The 17,393-nt window shown below is 45.0% G+C and overlaps 1 protein-coding gene across 10 annotated transcripts in view; it reads right to left on the bottom strand.

Moving 5' to 3' along the window:
* ehbp1l1a (EH domain binding protein 1-like 1a) overlaps nt 1–17,393 on the bottom strand; it is a 46,948-nt gene that overhangs the window by 20,981 nt on the left and 8,574 nt on the right. For 3 of the 10 annotated variants that reach the window (XM_012832802.3, XM_012832804.3, XM_012832811.3), the window contains exons 3-17: nt 16,464–16,559; nt 16,113–16,166; nt 14,453–14,631; nt 13,252–13,385; nt 12,587–12,637; nt 11,335–11,595; nt 9,630–9,851; nt 8,977–9,192; nt 7,219–8,151; nt 6,680–6,937; nt 6,400–6,459; nt 5,885–5,990; nt 3,742–4,239; nt 209–3,319; nt 32–97 (exon numbers count right to left, since the gene is read on the bottom strand). In XM_012832802.3, the coding sequence (XP_012688256.2) occupies nt 32–97; nt 209–3,319; nt 3,742–4,239; nt 5,885–5,990; nt 6,400–6,459; nt 6,680–6,937; nt 7,219–8,151; nt 8,977–9,192; nt 9,630–9,851; nt 11,335–11,595; nt 12,587–12,637; nt 13,252–13,385; nt 14,453–14,631; nt 16,113–16,166; nt 16,464–16,559 (6,245 nt within the window). The remainder of the gene's footprint in view (nt 1–31; nt 98–208; nt 3,320–3,741; nt 4,240–5,884; nt 5,991–6,399; nt 6,460–6,679; nt 6,938–7,218; nt 8,152–8,976; nt 9,193–9,629; nt 9,852–11,334; nt 11,596–12,586; nt 12,638–13,251; nt 13,386–14,452; nt 14,632–16,112; nt 16,167–16,463; nt 16,560–17,393) is intronic. The other 7 variants (XM_012832807.3, XM_012832808.3, XM_012832810.3 and 4 more) reach the window with 7 other exon arrangements.

The following is a 17,393-nucleotide window of genomic DNA, read 5'->3' as shown; positions in this document are numbered from 1 at the left end:
ACACCATTACAAGAATGCCATCAAAACTCACCTCTCCCTAACAGACAAAATTAACGGTGTATCTGGAATAGAGTGCCACATTCTGCACTGCAAATGCCTGAAAATGGTGCAAATGCACATATTTTATTGTAAGGACACCAACGGTGAGGAGACAATGCTTCTGAAGTCTAATACAACCAAGAACATATGTTCAGTCTCCTACACTTACCCTCGGTTCAGAGTGCCCTCATTTCTCTTATCTCTTGCCTCAAAGCCCTTGTTCTCCATAATAAGGGTTGGTACAGAGCTTAAGTCTGGTTTTGCATCATCATCATCATTGGTCATATGGGCAGACGGAGGCTGCTGGTTTGGCTCAGATGGACATGTATGTTTACGGCTACTGATATCCTCTAGCCTTGGCAGAAATTTGAGTTTTTCACAAGGTAGTTCTGTATGACTTTGAGAGGGTGTGGAAAGATACCCAGAAACTTCACTTGGTCCAAATGACGTCAATGCCAACATCGATACAGGTTGACATGGATTCCTTTCACCAAGCAAAGCTTTATCTTTGTCTTCTGCTGAAGAGCCAGATAGGTAAAATGGCAGTATGTTGGCCATGCTTGGCAAAAGGCTGGACTCCAACCTTGGCAGAGAGGGAAAACCAGGTGATCTCGCATTTGCTGGGCAAGATGGCACCAAGGACACCATGCTTCTAATAACACATTTGTCCTTTGTTGAGCTATACTGGGATGGACAATCTAATACATGTGGACATGAGTTGACCTTCATTGGTTTAGCCAACAATGTTTTCGTACCGGCATGCCAATTCACTTTAGCATCAAACCCTGTGTGGGATTGTCTGGTGGATGGCAGACCAGGCACCCTTGAAGACTGTGGACATGATGGCCGCATGCTAACCATACCAGGTGCCTTGACTGCTTGGGGTCTTGGAGCAGATGGAAAACCAGGCATCCTTGCTTTTCCTGGGCAAGATGGCACCAAGGACACCATGCTTCTTATAACACATCTGTCCTTTGTTGAGCAATATTGGGATGGACAATCTAATACATGTGGACATGAGTTGACCTTCATTGTTTTAGCCCACAATGTTTTCGTACCTGCATGCCAATTCACTTCTGCATCAAACCCTGTGTGGGATTGTCTGGTGGATGGCAGACCAGGCACCCTTGAAGACTGTGGACATGATGGCCGCATGCTAACCATACCAGGTGCCCTGACTGCTTGGGGTCTTGGAGCAGATGGAAAACCAGGCATCCTTGCTCTTCCTGGGCAAGATGGTGCTAGGTAAGACATTCCTTTGATAATAATTTTATCCAAGATTGTTATGTATTGAACTGGAAGAACCAGAACAGATTCATAGGATTTCTTCCTAAGTGGTTTAACCCAAAAAGGTTCAATACCTAATGGCCAATTTATTGCTGAGTGTAACTCAGTTTTGGACATTCTTGTGGATGGTACTCCTGGAATCCTAGCGACTTTTGGACAACATGGCAAAAGGTTCACCATGTTTGGAGTGTTGTCCAGTTTTGGCTTTGGTGATGATGGAAACCCGGGTACTGTTGCTTTTCCTGGGCAACATGGTACAAGGAGCCACATATTTTTTACTATATCCCTTCCAGAATCATCTGCCGGTCTATACTGTGCTGGTTCTAAACATATGGCTTGACAGTGCTTACTTTTAAAAGGTTTGATCCATAAAGACATCTCCCTGGTAGGCCAAGCTTTAACTAAATCAAACTCTTCCACTAACTTGGCAGATGACATACCAGGCACCATGGACATCTTTGGACAGGACGGCAAAAGATTTATCATACTTCGTGCCCTCTCCGGTTCTGGCCTTGGTGCAGATGGGAAACCAGGCACTCTTGCTTGCCATGGGCAGGTAGGAGCCAGATTAACCATGGGTCTTCTGATATCTCCACATTCTTTTAATAATTTAATTCTTAGAGACAAAGGTTTAACTAAACCAGATGGGTCCTTTCTTTGTTTTACCCACAAAGGTTTCTTGGCTATTTTGTACCAGTGTGGTATTTCCTGTTCTGCATTAACTGCCATGATTGATGGGAGGCCCATAACTTTAGAAACTTTGGGGCAAGAGGGTACAAGGTTCACTATACTCGGAGGCCTGACAATTTCAGGTTGCGGTGCTGAAGGACAACCAGGTATCCTTGTAGCTCTAGGACAAGATGGCCTCATGTTCGACATGTTAACACTTGTATCCAACAGCCCGGGGGCTGCTGGGAAATGGTGTATCTTAGATGCTGGGCTCTTAAATGGCTTTTCAAACAGAGATGAGTTATCCATGAACCAGCCAGTGGACTCTGCAAGTGATCTTGACGGAAGTCCGGCGACTCCTGAGGATTTGGGACAAGTTGGTAAAATATTAACCATGCTTGGAGCCTTATCAGCGTGTAACTTTTTGGGGTCTCTTGGAACAGATGGAAAACCTGGGATTCTGGCTTTTCTTGGACAAGTTGGTACAAGAACCAACATAGTTTTTAACATTTCCATATCATGATAAAATTTGCCAAGGTCATGAAAATGAAGGATCTTTGGCTTTTCCTTAAAGGGTTTAAAGAACACAATATCCTCAGATGGCCACTTCAGTGCCAGTGTTTCATTTGAGGCCATTATGGTTGGTAATCCTGGAATTTGTGAGGATTTTGGGCAACTTGGTAGAATGTCTGTCATACTTGGCATTTGATGTCTTGGATCCACTTTGGGTCTTGGTGCTGATGGAAACCCTGGTATTTGGCTTTTACTAGGGCAAGATGGGACCAGGGCCATCATATGTCTTCTGGATTCTTTGTCGTCATATACTCTGCCTGGGGTGGCAAAAACCAGAGACTTTTCTCTTAGACTGGTTTGACACAATGGTTTCTTGCTTAAACACCACAAATTATCCCTCGACTGTATTAAGTTCATTTGTTGCCAGGATGGAATACCAGGAACACTGGATACTCTTACACAAGTCGGAAGAAGGTCCACCATGTTTGGTTCCATTACAATTCTTGGGCCATCTGCCATTGGCAAGTGTGTAGATGGCAATCCTGGAGGTCTGGCTTCTCTTGGACAGCATGGCGATAAGTATGCCATACCCCTTGCATCTTCTTCATCTTTGGTTAACGTTTCTGGTACAGGGCCCTGAGAAACAGTGACTTTGGAGACTTTTTTGGATGGTTTCTCCAACAGTACTTTCCTATCAAATGTCCTCTCTCCATCTTGGGCCTCATCTCTACTATGCATCATTGCGGATGGCAACCCAGGAGACCTGGAGACTCTCGGGCAAGATGGCAGCAAAGTAACCATGGTATTTGGTCTAAGAGATAAGGATACCAGAGGAAAAAGTCAGAGACTTCAAGGACGATGCCACAGGGGTATAGCTTAAATTAATATTCGCATTACAAGCAAACTTGCTTGTTTGGTAGCATTCAAGCGGAGTGCATGTGAAGTGCTGCCTTGTTTGAGGGAAGACCATTACCCAACGGTAAACGTAGTAAACGGTACCTAAAGCGCTACTGTTCATGCTGCCATGGAAGTGCTCATGCTGCAGGTCTTACAAATCAACAAAAGCCAAAGCGTCACAACAGGCTTCCTTTTGATGCAAGCCAGACCAGTTTTAGTGAATCAAGAGTGGATACAATTAGGCAGGGGAACACACACCAACCTTGAAGTGAATTAATGTGAACGTTAATGAGTTAAGTGTGTGGGCTAGGTCAAAAGGTGCCATGCCACACTTACCCCCATTCTGAGGGAGCCCTTTCAGGAGCCCCTACACACTGGGACACATCTCTCTCAGCGGAGAGAGTAACTTTCTGCTTTTTCTTTTTCCTCCTTTCTTTACATTTTTTTCCTGTCTCTCTCTCTTCGGTCCAGTCTCTCATACCCTTTCCCTCTAATAAACCACTAAGAGGCAATTGTGTGGGTGAAGCCTGAACTGCCTTCTCGCTCTCCATGGCAACCATAGCACCCTGTCCAGACATGGACCTAGGTGGTGACGGATGAACTGGCTTCCAAATTAACGGTTTCGGGGCCTCTTTCGACTCCTGTGAGGAGGCAGATACCGCCACTGGTGATAAGCTCAGAGGTGAGGCAGGGTGTGAGGTGGGATCAGGGGACACTCCTACAGGGGTTGTGTCTGGGCCATCACTTCGTGTCTTTGGCAGCTCAAAATAGGGGAATTCGGAGAGACTGGATTTTTTTGGACTAGATGGCAGCAGAGGTATCATACTGTCCAGTCTGAAGGGGAAAGGCACAAGAATCAGACACCGACAGTCATGTGTGAATCCATCAAATCAATCCGGAATTGTTTTTAAACTGAGAACATAGGGTTGCCAAGCCACACATGATAAGCTTATGCTTGCGGTGAGTACCAAAAGTAGAACAACCATCAACAGTTTATATCGTCATATCAATCAAGATCTACTAAACAGTTCATGCTCCATTTCCATAGAGACTCTTTTCAAGATGAGCCAAGCCATAGAAATGTTTTTCTCTATCTGATACAACAATATGGTGGTAGAAACATGACACACAAAAGCACAACAGGATGTTTCTTATTTACATTTACATTTACATTTACATTTTTACATTTAGTCATTTAGCAGACGCTTTTGTCCAAAGCGACGTACAAGGGAGAGAATAGTCAAGCTACGAGCATTAGAACCCTGGTTTAACAATAAATACTACTTTACATAAGAAATAAGAAAAACGAAATAGAAAAGAAAAATAAGTGCAGAAATGTAACCGCTGTAAGTGCAAGTTAAGCACTAGTCGAAGTGCCAGTTTAGGAAGGGATTAGTATTTTTATTTATGATGCACATTGTTGACAATAACATATATGACAACAACACAGAACAACATAAAACAAACCATGTAACCATAGTAAGGCTCCATGAGCTTATTTTGACTACAGATACGGCAGGGATGACTGGATCACTGCATAAATCTATTGATTAAAATGTCTAGTATACAAGAGCACTACCGTAATTTCCGGACTATAAGCCGCTACTTTTTTCCCATGCTTTGAACCTCGCGGCTTAAACAATGACGCGGCTAATTTATGGATTATGATACCTGTGACTGTATACGGTGGCTTTGTGTTTACGGTGGCTTTGTGGAGCTAGGATGCTAGCATGGATGCAGCCGCATGGATGCTTAGCTCCACGCGATTTCTCAGTATCTCTCAATAACTTAACTAATGTCAAAATAACCACAGTCTACCGGCGTAGACAGAACACAACTCAAAACACTTTAGAAAATAAAAGTTTACTACAATACAAATCCAGTCTTTTCAAGTTCTTTAGCTCACTGGTTTCAAACTAGCGTCTTTCTTCTATCTCTCTGTCTTCAATCTAACGTTCTAGCTTCTGATTGACTCTTGCAACTGTGCTCTCTTAAAGCAACAGTGCACTTATCGTAACTGGCACAACTAATAATATGCATCACTATTGTATTACTTTTGATATTCATTTTAGCCTGTGTAAAGTTCATTTGTACCGGTAGGCACCTGCGGCTTATAGACATGTGCGGCTTATTTATGTTAAAAATAATTATTTTTGAAAAATTCAGTTGGTGAGGCTTATATTCAGGTGCGCTCAATAGTCCGGAAATTAAGGTAGATTATGAATGGTGCCTACAGAAGAGAAGAGGGTTCCCAGTTCGTGGTCAAAATGTCAAACCAAGTTCAAGTAAGTGTCAAACAAAAATAAACTGTCCACTGCAATTACCATCGCAATTTGTGGCCACAACACACAAACATTGTAGAGCAACCACTGACAAGTCAAAAACAGTTGTAAGGCATTGCTGTTTCACATAAAGACCCTGAACATCAGGCCATAAGATGTTTATTTTTCTGTCCACAACTCATCACACTGTCACTCACCCTTTTGCTGCCTTGACAACCTCCAATCCAAACACAGAATCTCCTTCCCGTTTTCGCTCATAGGCTTTTGACTCTGGCCGACCAAGGTTCGTTTGTTTCTCTTCCGCTAAATTAGAAACAAAAAACAACATGTCTAAGGATCATAAATCTTACAAACAGATTTAGTGTGTGTATGTTACGACCCTGACTCACAACAAAAAGTGGACACAGACACCAGAGATTACAAAAACGGACTGTTTTATTTCAATAAATAAATAACTGTATAATAATAATAAAATAAATTGAAATCTAGGGGATGAATGTAAAAGCAAAGCACAACAGAGAGCATGGTGAGCAGCAGCCTCAAGAGCGTGGTGAGAATATAAGCCTTCCTCTGGAGACAGGCTCCATTCTGGTGTGGACAATTAAGCCCACCCCACCCAAATAATTGCACTGGCACTGCAAGGCCCGTGGGGGTGAAGAAGGGCGTAACAAAGGTATTTGCATATACTTGCTTTTTCAGCATTGGTACTCACTTGGACTTAGTGAACTGGAGTGCTCCTCTTCTGTCAGTGTGCTCAGTTGCCTCTGGAACTCTATAATGAAATAATAACCATTATTTAAATAAATCAAGTCCTCCACTTCTGCCACTCACACAGCTCTCCTCTGAGTGAAAATGCAACCTGGAGCTACAGTACCACCCTCCAACCACCAGAGGGAGCATCTGTTCAAGCCACAGTATTTTTTTCTTCCAGTACCACTTTGACTACTTTGTCCCCTTTTAAATACGAAAGCGATTTTCAAGGGCATGAGTACCTGTCTGTGTGTCAAAGAGGGAAGCAGAGACAGGCCCTGGCTGCAAGGATATGGGGGCCTGGGCCTGTAGAGGAGGACTAGAGATGGCAGGAGGCAGGGGAGAGAGCACAGCAGGAGTGGGAGAAAGAGGAGAGGGAACAGGCATGGGGACCAGGGTCTCCACAGCAGGGGTGACCTGAGGTCTTCTGACATTTGGACGCACAACAGTGGGCACCACCTGGTGCCTCCACTTGCAGACTGGGACCGCAGGGGAGGAGTCTAAGGCAGCCAAGGAAGAGAGAGAGAGAGAGAGAGGGAGGGAGAGGGAGAGAGAGAGAGGGGAAAAAAAAGAGAGGAATAGGTAGGACACGGGGAAGAGTAAAAGGAAAGACAGGAATGACCGAATTGAGGACAGTGAAGTTGAAAACGTTTTTTTGTTTTGTTTTGTTTGTTTGATTTACAAACCAACTCGTGAACCGATCACAGTGAGACAGTGAGGTCAAACAAGCATTTCCACTGTGGAAAATTGTTTGGGCCTCAAGTCTCTCTGTTCTCTGTACCTGACGAGGAGACAACGGACGCAGCAGGCGAGGCTGGAGCAGGACCAGGAGCAGTACAGGAAGCACGGACATCGACGGAGACGACAGGAAGAGGGGCAGGACAGGGGATGGGAGACACACAGACAGCGGGGGACAGCGGGGGAGAAGCTGAACTAGAGCAGGAGGCTGGGATTGAGTCAGCGGGAGTGAGAGAGGGGGCATCTGAGAGAGGGGTAGTCACAGGAGGAGAGGTCATGCTGGCAGGGACGTGAGCATGGACAAGGGGATCAGGCAATGACACAGCCGGGTAGGATGACAGTATCTGGACGGAGGGCAGGGGATCAGGAGAGTCAGAGAAGGCAGCTGGAGCAGGGACTGGGGATGCGGACAGGGAAAGAGAGTGGGCATTAGGAGGGGACAGGCTAAGGGGAGGAGGCAGCACAGAACAAAAGATCTCAGGAGGAGGAGAGATAGCAGAGAGAGGAGACTGTTCAGGGGGAGTGGCCTGTGCCAGGGGAGGAATCAAAGGCGGGAGATCTGATTCGGTAGTAGAATCAGTAAAAACAGGGGGTGAAGCCTGAGCATCAGGAGGGGTTTCTACTGAGGGTGGTGGGGCATGGACAGTGGCTTGCACAGTGAAAGCAGACTGGACAACAGCAGAGGAGGGTACACCAGGGTTGGTTTGCATTGAGACAGAGGGCTGGACAAGGTGAGTGGTTTGCACAGATGAGGGAGGGGTCTGGACAGGGGGAGTGGTCTGCACAGAGGAGGGAGGGGTCTGGACAGGGGGAGGGGAAAGAGAGGATGCAGGTTTACAGAGTGTCTCCAGGCCCTGGACTGACTGCAGAGGGACGACCTCGGACGTGTCAGTGGTGGTGGTGGTGGGACAGAGGACCGGAGGGGGGGCGAGGGGTGTGGTGTGTTTAGGCGACCGCCATTCATTCTGCCAGGATGCTGTGAGGATGAGGTGGTACGAGTGCAAGGATGAAGGGATGGATTTGAATGAATGATAATGGTACCAAATTGAATGCAGAAAGTCAAATAGAGGAATAGAAACAGGGAACAGAGAAAGACATAAGGGAAAGAGGGAAGTGAAAAAAAAAGACAGAGAGAGAGAGGGAGAGGGAGAGAGACATAGAGAAAGTTGGTGATATTTGATGACAATGAGCGTGACATGTCAACAGTGTTTTTAATATGATATGGGGAAGAGAAGACAAGAGAAAAAGAAAAGCCAAATTAATGAAAAGGTTTCTCAGTGAAAGGCTGAACATTTCAGATTGACAATACTTACATGACATACCACTATCAACGATCAATGATCAAAGAGTTCCAGTAATGACCATTGACAAGAATTCTAATAAGCTAAACTCACATGTTAGTTAAGTAACACCAGCTGGCTCAGCGCATGAAGAGAGAACAACTGAGAAACTCACAACCACCTAATCTCAAGAGGGCAACTTACTCTGGCATGGATGCAGCCCTTATTTGGAACATATCCTACAGATCTGTCATGTTATATGATTTATAGCACAGGCTGAACCTAACCCAGATGATGGAAGAGATTGAAGATGAGAAAGGAACATAAAGGCTCTGTGGGATCTCCTTTACCTGCTGTGCATGTTTGTAATTAGTATTTTGAGACAATATTGAGACATTTTGATATTGTTTTCTTACAATGTGACACAAGGTTTGTGTTCTTTGATACAGTGTGATCAGTGCTACCGTTTCTCTACCACCCCTTCTGTGGTTAGAGACGGGGTGTGGCCTCCTGTTATCTACCTGGTTCAGGTTCAGAGGGCAGGCTGGTAGGCCTAGTTAGGGCGGAGCCAGGCTCAGCCAATGAATCGCGGTATGACTTTGAGTGACGGAGCGCAGGGATGGATGCCACAACAGGAGGGGAGGTTTCAAGATGAGGAGGAGGAGAATGGACAGAGGAGCGAAGAGAGGGGAAACTATGGGGTCTCCACGCGCTCGAGCGGGCAGCAGAGTAGGTGACTAAATGAGAGATGGAATGAGAGAGAGAGAGAGAGAGGGAGAGGGAGAGAGAGAGAGAGAGAGGGATGGCCAGAAAAACAGAAGGAAAGGCAGAAAGAAAGAGAAAGAATAATACATTGAAGAGAAACAAAAAGAAAATGATAGAATGAAAGAAAGAAAGATGGGGGGAAAAAGAAAGGAAGAAACAAAGCTGAGGGGTGATGTTTAAAATAAATCTCTACTTTGCAAGGCTATGACAGGAAACACTGAGGATATGGGGGGACATCTACATCTAGCCTTTCAACAGACTCAGAGTCCACTTTGACTGCAGGACCACTGTAATGTCTGTTATTACCAAGATAATTCCACACCTTAGAGCACCACAGGTGGCCAAAGTAAAAAGTTATATAAAGGAGCCAGAGAATGAGAGGCACACTATACGCACACACAAGCTGTACCTGTCTGTGTGCCGTCGAGTGGCAGAGCAACTTGGGGGGGTGAAGAGGAGAGGGGTGAGGGGTGAGGAGGCGTGCTGGGGCCCGTGAAGGACAGGGGTCTCGGTCTGGGGGGAGGGGGAGGCGGGATTGGGGCGGCCATTGCGGCCTCAGCATGAGGTCTGTGCTCCATCAAGCTAGGGTCACCTGAGCTCCTCTGGGGTCGCCGAGTGACATAGACTGGTGCTAAGCATCATTGGAAAAGAAGAGATAAAGAGAAAGAAGAGCAAGGGAGGGAGAGAGAGGAGAAACAGGCAGGGAGAGACAGAAATAGAGCGAGAGAAAGACAGAGAGAGAGAGCGAGAGAGAGAATAAGAAAGAGAAAAAGAGAGAGAGTAGCAGATAGAGTGAACAAGCATGGACAAACAGGACTCGGGATAGAAAGAAGAAATGAGCAAATAAAAAAGTAATCTAAAATATATCCCAAATGAATAACACCAGAAATAAAGACAAGCATCTAAGTTGGCTTGCTAAAAATCAATGAATGTTTTTAACTGAAATCTTATTAAACTAACAGACTAACAGGCATCTATTTCCTAACTGGACTGGACAAATGCCTAAAAGGCGTTTACTCAGTGTTGCTGCTCCAGCTTGCAACCATTTGTATGTCAACATAATCTGAAGTGCCACTTTAATATGACATCACTTCCTTAGCGACCATATAGAGGCAGGAAACAGTCCCAAAAAAGACTCGCACTTAAATTCATGCTGTTTCCTTGACGCATAAATTCAGACCTCACTGCTGAGGCTCATTTGATAGCAACCACTGATTAAATCTTCATCACTGTTACTTAAGACGTTGGGGTGGGGGTAGGGGGTTGGATTTCAGACTGTCTGACCTCTTTTGGGAAATATCCTCCTGAGATTAGAGGTCAGGGCGGTTTAGCATTAGTTGTGTTGCGCTGTGTTTATATCTTTCTGAACAGCAGGGGGCGCCCCAGAAGACTGTCACACTGCAAGAGTTAACAGGAGCCTCGCTGGGGGTTCGCTGCACCTGCTATGGTGTAGGCCTCTGGGTCAGCTCTTTTCAGGGCAGAGCAGTGTCACAGATATTTGTAGGGTAAAATAATCTATAATTTATCATGTAAAAAGTATTTACTTATTAACTACAAACTAATTGGTATGGCATAGTTAAGCATTTCAATTTAGAGAAAAGGGTCTGAAATGTAGAATTAGATTAGATTAGATTAGATTAGATTCAACTTTATTTTCATTGCACAGAGTACAGGTACTGAGACAACGAAATGCAGTTAGCATCTAACCAGAATGTATGATATTCTATAATATATATTAATGATGGTTGTAATATAGGATATACTGTATAATATATTTTTGAAAGCCCTGAAGTAGTGAAAACCTTTGCATAAAAGTTCAAATGTAAATTAAGTGAAGTACATACGATATGTGCCCTGACCAGGATGTGAGCTCACTCATCTATTTAATGCATCTATTTCTGACCAGCCGAGTGCTCCAATTTAATCAGCTGATTGCTCCTATATTGACGTGCATAATCAGCCAACTGAGATTGCTATTCCATTGAATAACATAGCATGACCCTGACCTGTTTCAGATAAATGCTAATCTCTGACAATAACATTGCTCTTTCCTCTGATTTGTTACAACAACAACAAAGACTACAAGCCCCACAATGCACGGCATGCCTCAGTACCTGATCCAGCAGGTGGTTGGAAGATTTTAGGCAGGACCGGGGGGTGGGCCTTGATAAAGGCTGGCAGGGTGAAGGAGTAGTGCGATGGGCGCGCCTGCTGGGGGTCACTGCCAGCAGGGCGGGGGGCGGCGGGGTGAGGGGGCGGAGGAAAGAGGGGAGGAGCAGAGGGGGTGATGGAGAGAGGGAGGGGAGGAAGTGACTGGAGCGAGGGGTTAGGGGGCGTGACGGTGAAAGTGCTCTTCCTCTCCATCTCAGTGGGAGCTGGGAGTGAGGAGGAGGCGGAGGATGAGGAGGAAGAAGAAGAAGAAGAAGAGAGGAAGGAGAAGAAGAAGAGAGGAAGGAGAAGAAGAGGACAGAAACAAAAGAGGAAAAGGGAAGCGACAGAGGCAGAGAGAGTGTTTGGGGTGGAGCAAGGAGAGAAAGCACGTGGTGAGTACGAGATGAGGAAATAAGTAAGAGAAATAAAAGAGGCAGAATAAAGAATGGAGAGTGATGGCGCTCAGATACTCATCTCACATCTCACTCATCTTTAAAAGATCAAACTGTCAAAGTGAAGAACAGAAGCTGAGGCAATCCCTAACCCATAATGAATAAAAATGCCTTACCCCTTTAGAACCACGTAAATTACTATGAATGTTTCTTCTCAAGCATTACGAGTATCTGATTAAATCTCGTTAAGGATTTCATGAATGACTGACATCATTTGAAATTCTGTATATTTATATTCATTGAGTTTCATTAACATGAGGCCTCAAACTGTACTGAGCAGTTTCGGTGTAGTTTAACGAGAGTCAAATTTAAATGTTAATTAACACACAGACCAAACATCACTGACCAACAGTAGAAAACTGCAGAGTATAGTTTTGACTCAGTATTGAGAAACCGTTCAGAATAAACATGAATATTGTCATTTCAAATGAACTGATGAAGGCTTTTAAAAGAGCACAGGGGAGAAACGGTTGATACACTGCTATGTCCACTCGATTTGTCTAGTCAGCCTTTCCTTATCACAACTCAGACATTAAAAGAGAAAAACAATGAGAACCTGAAAACAACAAGTCCAAGTTCTACAGTGCATGTAATACCCCTGTCTATTATAATATATCTATTCTTGGTGCTCTTTTAATACACTCCTTTAATACACGGCCTTTGAATTTGGCAAATGGAGGGGCCGACATGGAGGGGGAGCATACTGGAGAGAGTGGAGGGGAGGAGGGGGTGCAGGGTGTGTAAGGAGGTGGTGGGTATTTACCTGTGTGCGTTGTGCCCGCGTCTCGCACTCTTCTCGAAGGGGTATGGGGTGCTGAGGAGGAGGAGGAGAGGAGAAGACAGGAGAGGAGGAGGAGAGGAGAGGAGAGGAGAAGACAGGAGAGGAGGAGAGGAGAGGAGAGGGGAGGAGAGGAGAGGAGGAGAGGAGAGGAGAGGAGAGGAGAGGAGAGGAGGAACCAAATTGGAACCAGTGGAAGACAACGGAGGTTCAGAGTCAAAACCATGAGCTGAGGATGAATATTTACGTCATTACAACCATCATGCTCTATGGGGGTAACCAGGAAATCTCTGATGCCCCTGCTCATTCTGAGACACCTCAGAGTCCACTGAACAATACTGTGCCACACTGGACCACTAGCAGTGATACGCCCCTGACAGTGCCTACCATCCATCATATGAAGCGGTTGACATGACAACAGTTTGTATATGATCCATGGCATGTAGAGGTTGTTAATGCACTTCGGACTATGTGAATGTATATTGTGAGTAAATTAGTGCATTTTAGGTGTTTGTGTTTGTTGATCTGTCCCTGTCGGGGTCAGACGGCAGACTGAGTGTATGTACTGAATGTGGATGCTCACTTGTGAATGTGTGTGTGTGTGTGTGTGCACGTGCGTAAATAGCACACATGTATTGTAACAGCCCCACCTGCTGTGGGACTGACGGTGGCCGATCCTGTGCTGGCTCTCCTGTCCTCCTCCTCATCGCTGAAGTCGTCGAGGTTACCGATGTCCGACTGCTTCAGGCTCATGAGGCTGGCCAGACTCTGCATGTCCTCATCCCTGCAGGGAGATCATCAGTATCACTGACCTCTGACCTCAGACCAGTGAAACAGCATATAAATACTCAAAAATCTCCAACAAGCTGATCAGAGACCTGATGACATCTAAATAAAATACTAAAGGTCATGACAGACAGGAACCCTTTCCTGTGACTGTGGCTTAAAGACAAATTAAGCCATGTGAATGTAAGACTAGTTGGACAGAAGACAACATATTCGATGTGAATAGATATTCCAAGGCCTGTCCTCATCACCCATGTTTACCAAAAACAAATTGAACAATTAAAGCAGGCTTATTTTGTGTAGTTAAGTCTATAATCTATTTAGCTTGTTTGCTTTTGAGGTGACTGAGGTCTGTATCCACACAAACGATACCCATTATTAGTTTGTTTACACGTAACTGATGATTAAAAAAGAACTATTACAAATTACTTTGTTTAGTTTCATACCTTGTGATGACATTATACCACATAATTGTTTGTTTTCATACACAACTGAAGCCTAACTGTATGGTGATACCCATCATTAGTTTGTTTTTGTGTAATGTTACTCCTTATTCATTGTGGTGAGATGTCTTACATGTGAGTCTACGGTTCAGTAGGTGAAGTGGTCAACATGTAATCTCTCCCCGACTCAAACTGTCCTTGAGCGGGGCACTGAACTCCAAAGTGCTGTTGACAGGCAGGTTTGGGACTATTACATGGCTACTGCCATCAGCTGGTGAATGTGAAGTAGCACTTCTGAAGTACTCTAGACTTCAATGGCCTAGCACAGCATATGCCATATACACATACACATACAGTATCTATAGTATGCAGCAGTAGTAATAAGATCCATGCGGATGCGATCTTTGACATGAATTTTCATCGTGGGTAAACTTCTAGCTGGTGTTTTTGTGTGTGTATATCCACGATCATTTGTCTTACTATTTGTATTACTTTTGTGACTGGCTGAGGTCTGTCTCCACTGAGTTGATGTTGCTTGGTTACGTAACTGAACTGACCTTGGTTATAATAACTATAACTGTATCCGCCATGTTTGTCCCGGGGCGTCTCAGTTTGTACTCACGTGGCTTTGCCCTCCTTGAGGAAGACGCAGGAGAGGGTGAGCTTGAGCGTGGCCTCCACCACCTTCACCGACAGGGGCTTCATCTTCAGCGAGAGCTCGTACTGGGCGGGCGTGGCGCTGGCGTACCTCCTCATGTTCACGTCGACAGAGGCCAGCACCTTCCTGTGGCCTTTAGTCTCCTGGGAGTAGGGTGGGGAAGTGTGGTAGTTTGCAGTTGTGAGTCTTCAGTGGGCATTTCATTTGACACATGCTGTATTCATGTCCACTGACATTTACACATTTCAGAGATGCTCCTCAGCACCCAGAATGCCCCCTCATAAAGTAGGCATGTAGCTTAATTCAGTTGTGATCTGCTGTGTTCAGTTAAAAGTAACCTGTCTACAGGCACTTCATAAAACTTTCCGTGCTTAACATTTACATACATTTACATTTAGCAGACGCTTTTGTCCAAAGCGACGTACAAGGGAGAGAACAGTCAAGCTAAGAGCAATAAAAAAGCATGGTGTAACAATAAATACTACTTTACATGAGAATTAGAAAAACAACAACCTAGAAAAGAGGAAAAAGAAGTGCAGGAATGTAACTGCTGAAGTGCAAGTTAAGCGCTAGTCAGGTGCCAGTTAGGAGGGGAGGTGCTCTCTGAAGAGTTGGGTCTTCAAAAGCTTCTTGAAGGTAGAGAGGGACGCCCCTGCTCTGGTAGTACTAGGCAGTTCGTTCCACCAATGTGGAACTACAAATGAAAATAGTCTGGATTGCCGTGCTTGCACGGACGGCATTGCCAAACGACGCTCACTAGACAAGCGCTGCGTCCTGGGTGTAACATTTGCCCTTACAAGAGCATTTAGGTAGGTGGGAGCAGAACCAGTAAGCACTCTGTAGGCAAGCATAAGTGACTTGAACTTAATGCAAGCAGCTACTGGCAGCCAGTGGAGCTCGGTGAGTAGCGGGGTGACGTGTGCCCTTTTCGGTTGGTTGAACACCAGACGCGCCGCCGCGTTCTGGATCATCTGTAGTGGTTTCACCACGCAAGCCGGCAGGCCCGTTAGGAGGGCGTTGCAGTAGTCAAGGCGGGAGCTCACCAAGGTTTGCACCAGCAGCTGGGTGGCATACTGGGTTAGGTACGGCCTGATTTTGCGGATGTTGTATAGCGCAAGCGGCACGACCTGGAGACAGAGGCGATGTGGGCCGTGAAGGTCAGTTGGTCATCAATAATGACCCCGAGGTTTCTTGCTGTTTTGGATGGAGCAAGAGATAAAGAGTCAGTATTGATCTTGATGTTGTGGTGGATGACCTGTTTGGCTGGGAAGACCATCAGTTCCGTTTTGGCCAGGTTCAGCTGAAGGTGGTGATTTTTCATCCATGTGGATATATCAGCGAGACAGTCCGAAATCCGCGCCGAGACCGTGGTGCATGACGCAAGAAAGAGCAAAGCCATGGCTTTGATTTTCAGTCAGCATATAAGCACAAGCTAACGCCCATGACATAACATTCAGTTTATTTATTTATTTTAGTGAGATACTGTGAGTACTCTCTGGCCACTCATAATCTTTGTAGGGGAGAGAGGGTTACTGAGTATGTGTGGGTTTAAAAGACAGTGGAGCAAGGAGAGAGGTATTTGTGGAGATGTAATCTAACACAGGGAAGAGCAGAGGAGACTTACGTTTTCAATGATAAACGTCCAGTCCTTGTCTTCAAACTCATCTGCATTTGGGTCCTGAAACAGGTGTATGTTTGTTTAAATTTAACCAATGAAATATAACTTTGAGTACTTACAGACATGCATGTGTGTGTGTGTGTGTGTGTGTGTGTGTGTGTATGTGTGTGTGTGTGTGTGTGTGTGTGTGTGTGTGTGTGAATAATGTCTTTAACCCCAAAATGTGTGGTTCACCCATTCATTAGCACTACATTTATTTGTTTTACATTTATTTATGTAATTTAATTTCATTCATTTATTTTTTTTTATTTTTTTTTACATTACATTTCAGTTCTGTTTATAAACCCAAAGCCCTACCTTGAAGAGCGTGACGGTGATATCCACGCTTTCCGGTGCCTGCCAAACTACCATCCCCCGGTAGGGGTTCTTGATTCCGGGCTGCCAGCCATGCAACTGGAAGGGGAAAAGGAGGAGAGGAGGGAGGAGGGGCAGCCCGGAACAGAGATATATTAAACCGTTTAATCTAGTTTACAGGGACAGAGTGTGACAACACTTTATTTCGGGGTCTAGTCACAGGGGTTTCGGATGTCATATCCCACTGTGACACCTCATTGTGTTAGTGTTTAATTCAGCACGATAAACGCGTCTGTGTTGGCTGCCATGGTAACTATGTTTGCTTTGTTAGGCAAGAGTGAGTTATGATCAAATCTTTAAAGTGGAAGGTGTAACATATCCTGTAGCACAGGGCAATGTGGGCTGAAGGTAACAGGTTTAACCCAATGCTTGTGTTAGATTTATTCATTCAGTTTCAACGTAGCAGGTATACAACATTATCACCTGAAATGCATCAAAACAGCAACCAATCGTAGAGAATGGGACATACATATGCAGATAATTTTACTAGATGCAATTTGAAAGCATCCGGAATTAAGGAAAGTTTGTGCCCGTGCCTATCATTCCAGTGCGCGCTAACTACACGCCAATGTAATTCAAGCTAAGAAACCTCACGAAATAATGGCTGTTACTCTTGCAGTCAGGTCTATTCAGACTTTGACCCAGTAAACTCAACACCATTGGGTGGAAGAGGGACCTTTTCAGCAGTCTGAAGTGATTTGACACTTGAACAAACACAAGCACCACTCCACACTCACTTCTGGCTGCTTGATACCAAACACTATGGCTGAACACTACGCTAATGCTTTCTTTTTCATTTTAAACCAGAGAGGAGTTTCCAGACCTGAGCAACTAAATCTTGTTAAGGAATGCCATCTAAGATAGCAGGCCTTA

Source organism: Clupea harengus, chromosome 18 (assembly GCF_900700415.2).
Source record: "Clupea harengus chromosome 18, Ch_v2.0.2, whole genome shotgun sequence".
NCBI classification, from domain to species: Eukaryota; Metazoa; Chordata; class Actinopteri; order Clupeiformes; family Clupeidae; genus Clupea; species Clupea harengus.
Note: the sequence above shows the minus strand (reverse complement) of the source record. Positions and strands in the feature narration are given on the sequence as shown.